Here is a 9,272-nt window from a genome sequence, read left to right on the forward strand (position 1 = left end):
CCCGGCAACGGGTCCAAGAACATCAGACCGGGGCCTTTTTCTCGCGTTTCACTCGGCCTTGAAGGAGAAGGTGTTCGCTTCCCGCGGGGTGCGCACTGTGATTGCATAATTATGATAGAGTTTTATTAAGTGCCGCCGGGAGCTGAGGAATGTCGCTCGATCGGAATGTTTGATGATGCTCGCTGAAGGGTTGTGGCGAGGGGATGGGGCGTTTTACAGTTATGGTAATTTACCGGACACTTCTAGGTCCTGTTAGAATTTATGGCGTGCTGTCGGGGAAAACCCCTTTGGTCGATAAAATTGTTTCCAATTTATTTGCATAAGTCAAAGCATTGCGTTTCTGGATGTCGCCATGCATGGGGTACAGCACGGTTTTGATTGCTAGCTTTGTTTTATTTTTAGATATTCAAACAACAGATGTAAATAGTCACTTTTTTATAGTTTACCTTTAAGATCGCTCGTTAGTTTTGTCTGTAAAAAGTTTTTAGTTGTTTTGAGAGTGTGATATATTTTCAAGATTACTCCAGCTTCTTCATCCAGCTTTGGATTCAAACGGATTCTACCCGGATTCGATCGGATTCAACCGGAATCAACTGTATGCAGAATGTATTTAAACCGGAATCAACAGGATTCAACCGAATTTAAACCGGATTCAACCAGATACAACCGGATTTTAACCGTATTTTACCGGTTTTAAATCGGATTCAATCCGGATTCAATCGGATTTAACTGGAATCGATCAGATTTAAAATGGATTCAAACCGGTGTCAACCGGATTTAATGCATCCACCATCTGGTTTAATCCTGTTAACTCCGGTTGAATCCGGTTGAAATCCGGGTGAATCCGGATGGCTCTGGTTGAATCCAGACGCATCCGGTTGATTCCGGGTTGCTCCGGTTGAATCTAGACGCCTCTGGTTGATTCCGTGTTGCTCCTATCGATTATGGCACCAATGAATGAATACAGAATACAGAATACAGAACGGAACTGAATACAGAACACGATCGTTGCATCGATCAAAGTTGGTAGATAATGAATCCAACGGCAACTCAAACTATTTGGTTTTAGCCTGCGTACCCGCCTTAATCCAGTCTGTTATTCAACTCGGAGACACTCAAGTCGTTCATCGTTATGGAGGGAGACCTTTCTCGCCTTAGGAAATTGCAATTGCCGAGGGAAGGCACCCGTTTCCCTTTCATTCGTGCACCAAAGCGGCATCCTCCGCACTCAGCATGCCACAACCCCTCGGGGAGGGCACGTGGAATTGAACGAGGAATTGCACCGCGCGACAAACTTGGCCATCCGGTGCATCGCCGCTAATCGTGCGCTTCCTCTCGCCGGACCCAAACGCGCCGGGCCCGAACTGCACTCGAGTTGTGAAAAGAAAGGGAAACAAAGCAAAAGAAGTTGAGCTGCGAGTAAAAAACAAAAACAAAATAGGGGAAAAAAGCTCGCACATACTGCTCCGTAGTTATGTAAATGGAGCGAAGGGAAACAGTACAAGCAGCAGGGGTGCATCGGATCGGGACAGGAAGCGGCTAACCCCTCTCGGTACCGAATCCGGTCGCCGATCGGAGTCCGGCTCGCTCGAGATCGATTACTGCAAATTAAGGTAGTAACGCATTTAAAATGCATTAATAATGCAGACCCTCGCGCTAGCGCCGCTTCCAGTCGGGGGGCTAGCTTTTGCATCTACGGAGCCGTCCGTGTGGTGCAGGATCGGATTTCCGGTGACAATTTTGTTTGGCTCCATTTTTAACGACGGGACGAGGATCGTTTTATGATATAATTGCGTTAATTATTCGGTCCGAGGGAGCGATGTAATGGACCGCCCGGATCGTCCCTATAATTTATTAGAGATTTTCTTTTAATACACGATACTACAAACAACAAAATTTGTCAAACAGAAGCGATATCGTTTGCGACAATAAATGATAATATTTACCAAAAATCTGTTACGCTTGATCATAGCAAATTTTTGCATTGGTTTGTTTTTTTTGTAAATTCGTTGCGAACTAAGTTAGTTATATTGACTAACGTACGTTACGGCACGCGTGACATGATACACGAGAACGAATTGGCAACTGTTTCGAAATGCTACACGGGTATTTGTCACTCTCTCTTCGGTTTGTGTGCATATCGAATGTCCAATTGGATCCCGTTGGGTGCCAAACTGTGGCGGACCAGACGCGGATGATGGAATCGATCTGGCACCCAACCATCACCGAACCAATTTTACTTAAGAAGAACAACGAAGCAGGAGTTTTGCCTTTGCGGGACTGCTTCCTGGTCAACCAAGAGACTCGATAAAATAATTAATTTAAATGAGCTTGCAACCCCGGTGGATGCTTTAGCAAACGACGACCCTTGAAAGTTCGTCTAGAGAAGTCGGAAGGTAAAGGCAATTTAATTTCCTTGTTTGTATCAAGCTTCCCTTCAAGTGCGGCTCTCGCTCTACAAAGAAATGGAATTAATAAAATATGGCCTTCTCATTGCAATAAAACACTCTCTTCACAGACAATTGCTCGAGTTTTGCTTTGTCTTGTGGGACGAGGCATCAAGCAGCGGGAAGCCAAAGGCCAACGGGGTGGCCCACCATCATTGCAGTACGCGTTCTATAATTATAATATGGAGCACAAAAATATCGCAATCTCAAGTCCGTTTCGTATCAGCGGAGGAGAGGGGGATGGATGGAATAAAAAACAGGACCATTCGAATCGAACGACGATTCAGCACCATCCGCTCACCCCCCGGGGGAGAAGGCATCGTAAAAGGGCCCACCGTTGGGAGCTTAGGAATGGGAAAAAACAAATAGAAAATGATACCAACCGAACAGGGGGGAAAAAGACTCGATCGCGATATTACGCGTCCTACGGTACGAGGCTCGCTGATGGCCGTTTCTTGCCTGCCGGTAGCTGTCAAGTGGCCGTTGTAAACCTCCGATCTCCTCCCCGATCCGAGCAGCTGTGTTTGCAGGTGTCGCGCCAATGGCTTCCGTCCCGTGTTGGTACAGGTTGGCCAGCAGACCCGGCCCGTGAAGGGTGAGATCGCGCGAAAAAGCGAAATGCGCGAACTGCATGACGCGAATAATGGTGTCAGCGTCCGATCATATGCGTTCGCGTTGCGCGCCCACAACTGAAGCAAATCTGTTTCGAGTTGTGTTCCTCTTTGCCTTTGCCCCACCGTGGTTCAAGTTTCTTGCGTCTTGTAATGGGTTGTAATGGTCAGTTATATAGGTTTCGAAGGCGGTGAGGTGGTGGTGGTGGTGGCAGCGAGCAAGCGAGATCATTTCACCTTACCACCAGGCTCTAACCGTACAATTTAAAGTCTAAACCTCTGCGCCAGGCCAGTAGCTGATTGCCCCTTTAAGGACAGATGAAGAAAGAAGCAGACTCTCACCCGCTTTGGTGACCTCAAAAGCGACACCCGAGCGAGAAGTGAAAAGTGGAGAAAAAAGCCGCGCGTAGGTGGGAGTTCGCTAATGATCGGAAATTAAAGAACAAACCGCTGAAGCCAAATTTACGGCGCGGGAGCTTAGGGTGTTTAGGAGGACATGCATTTAATGGCTCCGTGGAGGAAAAATATGGACACAAAAAGGTGGTGTCTCATTATTGAACGGGTTTTGTTTCTTATGGTTAAAAATGGTTCAAAAATTGAGGGTGCAAAACATGCGATTTGGAAGAAGTACGAGTTAGGCTCGCTTGATGTCTCGGTAGTTTTAGTTAGAGGTCGATGAAATTGTATCGTACGGGGTTTCATCCGACATTGGCTTTACAGGTGTTATTTTCTCATCTTTGGGGATTTTACTTACAAGGTCACGAAGTAATCTTCCTTCGGCGTTTGATATGTAGTTAACTCTCACAACCAAATCCTAACCTGCACACTGTTCTGCTCTTCTCATTTTAGTACGGCCTCCGGCAACTGGACCTGTCGTTACTTTCGCAACTGTGGGCCCTAAACGAATCCATCCAAGAGTTCCGCACGATGCTCCAGGAACAGGAAACACTTTCACCGCCCTCACCGTCGCCCTCCAACTCGGACGCCAACTCCGTCTCATCCGATGACGATCTCGACGAAGAAGACTCGTCGGCGACCACCAACAGCACCAACCGTATCAGCCAGCAGCTCCTCCAGCAGCAGCAGCAGCAGCAACATCAACAGCAGCAGCAGCAGGCACAGCACCTACTTCTGTCCGCCCATCATGCCCTGCAGTCGTCCACCCATAGTATCGTCGGTGGCAGTGGTGCAAGCAACACGTCCGGCAGTGGAGGAGGCAACGCCAACGAATCCGGTGGCTCCACCACGACGACCCTCTCGTCGTCGGCATCGTCCCGCATGAGGGCGCCACCGCCACCGCCACCAAACCGGAAGGCACCTTCGCGGCCCGTCTAGATAGATGGTGGACAGGACATTCACGATCCCCAGTCAGCGATTGTTTTTTGTCGATCCTCCGTAAGGGAAAGAGAGTTCGCGAGATTTCAAGAAGGACATCGGCATCGAAGTTGAATACAAGCAGCAGCATGAGGGTAGAAGCGAATGGGATAATAATTCAATACGTGGACTGTTGGGGCCGGGGGAGCGTATGAAGCGATAGGCGATCGTTAAAGAAACCAAAAGTCACATTAAATAAAACTATAAGCTAAGCAGATGAAGACTATTTGAGGAGGTGTTGAAACGGATGAATCGATAGGGAAGAACAAGCCAAGAACAGTAAACGGCGACAGTTTTGTTTGTCCGGTGTTAGCGTGCGTTAAGGATATAATATGGAACAGACGTGTAAGGGACGAGACCGTTAAAGAGTGCCGTTTAAAGGCAGGAAAGGAAAGGCAGGTTTGTTTTGAAATTCATGTTCAAAATTTAGTTTTCTCTCTTGCCCCACAGGGGGGGAACGCAAGTGCTAAAAGTATTGCCCGATTTTTTCTCATTAGTGTACGGCATGTGTTAGTCGATCCTGGGGGGCGATATGTTTCTGATTCACTTTAAAATTTAGTTTGAGAAAACGGTAGGAAGATGATCCAGGCTTGATTGTATCAACAAAATTACAACACACGAATGCTTGAAGGAAGAACGGCAATCGAATCGAGTTTCCCCGTTGCGGGGACAAGTGATCGGCTATTCAGTAGCTTCGAACGTCCGTGCAGTGAGTGCTACGAACAAAGAAAATATCTCTAGCTGTAACACGAAAAAAGGTTCTTTGCTCTGTACATACTAATTTGCAACTAAATAATGTTCCCAAACCTAGTAATAATATGAAACGATCCAATAAAACTAAAATTGAAATTGTGCGCATGTCGTTTGATACTCGGAACGAGAAAATTGTGGGAAACGTAAAACCGAAACAAAAGACTTCAATTTTCAAATTTATTTTTAAAATAAACATCGCCAATGGAGTAGTGGTAAACATCGCCGGAGGTGCATGCATACCGCGTTGCCTACATTCAGGCGTTGTATTATAGCATGGTCCAAGATGATGCTTGCTATAAATTGCTTATGATCGTAAAGCGACAATTCAAAACGATCATTAGAAAAGCACGGTTTTTGCCTAACGTTTTCTTTCCCGTAAAATAATCAATGCCTTTGTTTGCCATTCCTCTGAAAGACATATTTATTGTCAAATTCCTACGCACGTGCACAATTGAACGTCGCGCCGCACACGCACAGCAATTAGCATAGCTCGGCCATATTTCACACCTTGATCTCGGCGTCCGTGATCCTTTCGCTCGCTCCGGACCACCCCTTGCGCATCAACGGGGTGTTTGAGAACGTGGAATTCGCAATTGGCACAAACCGCGATCGCAAACCCCACCACGAGGCGAGAAAATTGATGCTGATGAACCTTTGCGCGATCGCATTTTCGTGATACGTCCCTCAACCTTAAATGGTGGAGAAAACGAAGAGAGCGTCCCTCAGACCGAGGGGGGCGAATAAATCTGGCATCAACAATTCCACCAGCGGTTGCCTAGCTTTGCCGAACCACCCGACCGTTTGTCTTCCTTGATGAAGGTGCCAGCGGTTGAAAAAAGTAGAAAACGAATCCCAATAAAACGTGCAGAAACAATTACCATTGTCGCCCAACATTGGGTAAAGAGGCTCGTGAATGTCGTGGACACGGCAACAACGGGGACGGCCGTGCGGAAGATTCTCCATGAATGAGTGATGTTGGGCGGACGTCGAGCGTTTTCCATAATGAGCCAACGGCGAATGTGGATTGCGATCGTCTTGTTGCGTTGCTGATCGAGCCGCAAAACTTCGGGCAAAAGACTTCTCTAGCGTTGGTTGTCGTGCCTCATAAAACTATAGTCTATGACTCGTGCCAAAGTGTATGGCACGGCAATGCTTGGCTGGAGGAGGGAATGACAAAAAAGGCGGATCCAGAGACAGCTCAACCCACGAATGCGATTTGTTTTTTGTACAGAGAAGGCGGAAGCGATATTAGTGGAGGATTAAGCAAAGTTCCAAAAAGGTATAAGATTTGGAATCAGTCAAGCAAAAGTATTTTCCTTTCGTTAGTGGTTTTGGAGGAAGCTGTCATTTCTACAATTTATAGCTGCATATTCAAAAAAAAGTGGTGGTAGTTAAATTCGTTTTCAATTGCCATTTATCCTTCTTGCCTCTTCTCATCATATTTCGTTCACATTTTCATTGCGTAAAACGCGCCCTCTTGTTCCCTCGGAGAATTAAATCGTTCGCGTGTGGATGGATTTGTTTAAATGCTGAAAAACGCGCGTTCCGTTCAGCATGAAAAGAGGTCCGGCGTCGAAATGGTAGTCAATTTTTCACGCACATCTTCTGTGCAAGCATAATACCGCATTTCGGAGCATAACCTTCCCCCAATTGCGCTCCAATAAGTAGAACGATCGTACCTACGTTCGGTTGGGCGGTAAATGGTAATGGTGGAAGATTCAATTTCGTTGTTTATCTTCTTTGCTTCTTCCTGACGGTGGTTACTTCCGTCGGGGGGTTTTCTTTCGGTGGCCGGTAGTCTTGGGACAACGCGGCACTAATCTCCGGCACCGGAAGGATCGTGGCCATTCACTGATGAATGATGAATGAACTGAATGGTCGGCTCGAACACCGGCGTCGGAGGCGGAAATGGATGGTATTCAGTGGCGCACCAGAGCGCAAGACGAAACCTGGCCACTCTTATTGTTGATCGCACCCCGAATGGACCCAAAAAAGGTACACAATGTGATATTCAGGTGTATTTAACGAGTTTTTTGCCTGTTTCGGGTGAATGAAGTGTTAAAGTGAGTAATGTTAGGTAACCCGTTTTGGGAACCCTGAAGAGTTCGGTAAGACACGTGTTGATTTTTAACCTCAATTATTTTTGGATACATTATACAACTTGGAAATAAAAATAACGTTACTATCACAAAGAAGTTCTTTATATAAGAAAACAGAAAATATTATTGATGTGTTAAAAATACAAGAGTCCATCATAATTACAAGATCGTAATACAACCTCATCATAGATTAAAATAGGATTGAGTCCTCCCTATGTCATACGATATGTGTCAATTCGACTTCTTTTTCTTCGTTTTTCGATGGTAATAATTTTGTGCCCACTTTCCACCAGCCTGTCGTTGATTAACCGGTTCAATTTCTGGCAAGAAAACAACTCCAACGACAGCTACCGTACCGTCGGTGATCGAATTACCAATCCAATTCGACTCGATTTCGATGTGTGGGCCTCGAACATCGACCCACGAGAGAAAAGGGTCAAAGGATCGAACCAATCTCGAACGTCTACGTAGTTCTTGACGACCCCTTGAAGTGGCGCTAGAGAGAAAACGGAGTCCGCTTGCCGATGGTAAGCCGAATCCGTCAGTCTGTCAGTCAGCGTCACCATCCCATAAGACCGTAAGTCACCGTGGAGTGTCACGTTTCATAAATCATAACGTTCGCATTCCGGGGTCCTTGGCTGAAGCTTTTTTCTTTTCGAGCGGGAAACAAAAAGGAATTTACGGCTCCGAGACTCCGGCGGCCTAATGAAGACCGTGCTGATTTTTATAACAGTTCCGGAGTCTGCGCACGTCGCCAAGGCGCCAACATCTGAGGGCGTTTTTGCGTAGACGGTTTACCCTGGCCAATCATGTCACAGCGGGGCTAGATATTAGCCATGAGTTTGGAAGGAAACTGGCGCAAACTTGCCTCCAGCCTTAGCTGGAGACCGTCCGGTCGGTTCTGAAGGGGAATGATTTACTTATCGTCGAAAGGAAGGAGGGTGTGGTTCGTTGCCTTCAATCATTAGCGGGAAGTTTGTTCTGTGTCCGTCAGTTGGTGACGTCGTTTGACATACCCGGTCGAACTTCCAGATCTTCGTCGGCCAAACAAGCGGCGGCAAAAAAGTATGGAGCGAAACCAGACGTGTCAAAGTGACACTCGAGTTGAGATTGTTATTCATTCCCCGGGAAGCTCGGTAATTTGCTGTTGTTTCTACAGAGTCGTGCGTCACGGCGGGGGGAAATGTTTGCGCCCTGGACCATGACCGCACTAGGCTGGTAAGTAAGAACAGAACGCCGTTCTCCAGGCACGACTCAGAAGGAACATCGCCCCGGGCGTACCGATGAGCCACGGATCGGCCATTAATCGATGAAATTGTGCATGAAATTGTGACCACTGGGTTTCAGCCGTCGCTCACTTTGTTTGTTATTTTGTCGTGTTGTTGCAAAAGGAAGCAACTATCGCAACAAAGTGCTAGATTGAAGTAGACCAGAATAGGGAATTGTCTAAATATGGCAAATGGAATCATAGAGGTTCAATCCAAATCAAATTGTTTTTGGTGAGGTTAAGCTTGGTGGAGAATATGGTATGAGATTCCATACCAAATATGTTTGTTGATCTCGTAATAAAAAAAACGTATTTTTGGCTACCGAATCCTGAATTAATCATTTTTGCTTGATTCGCAACTTCCATCTCTCTTTGAAAAATTACCCTAAATAATCATTTCTTTATCTTTTGCGAGATCAAATTGAAACCCAAAATAAAGTTATAAAAAATAGCAAACTTTCCTTACCACAAGAAAAGGTATGTACACACACTCTCTCTCTCTCTTTGGGTTTCAAATGAAATCGGATCGGAATACGGTGGCATACTTAAATTGAATCAGCTGCTGCAAGGGAAACTATCTGAGCTACCGACGCAAGATTCGGGCCAAGATTCGTACGGCCATCCATCATCCGGCAACCAGTAGGGCCAGTTGTAAGTGCCTCACAGGACCCCACGCATTTTTCACCGCGCGTGCAGCGTTCCTATCGGCGTCGATCTCGCC

At 46.4% G+C, this 9,272-nt stretch overlaps 1 protein-coding gene across 1 annotated transcript in view; it reads left to right on the top strand.

The window, feature by feature from the left end:
• LOC131261891 (AF4/FMR2 family member lilli-like) overlaps nt 1-5,275 on the top strand; it is a 60,022-nt gene extending 54,747 nt beyond the window's left edge. The window contains exon 3 of the mRNA XM_058263740.1: nt 3,908-5,275. Coding sequence (XP_058119723.1) covers nt 3,908-4,393 — 486 coding nt within the window. The 3' untranslated portion in view covers nt 4,394-5,275. The remainder of the gene's footprint in view (nt 1-3,907) is intronic.
• The last annotated feature ends 3,997 nt before the right edge of the window (nt 5,276-9,272 follow it).

The sequence above is a fragment of the Anopheles coustani genome, chromosome 2 (assembly GCF_943734705.1).
Source record: "Anopheles coustani chromosome 2, idAnoCousDA_361_x.2, whole genome shotgun sequence".
NCBI lineage: Eukaryota > Metazoa > Arthropoda > Insecta > Diptera > Culicidae > Anopheles > Anopheles coustani.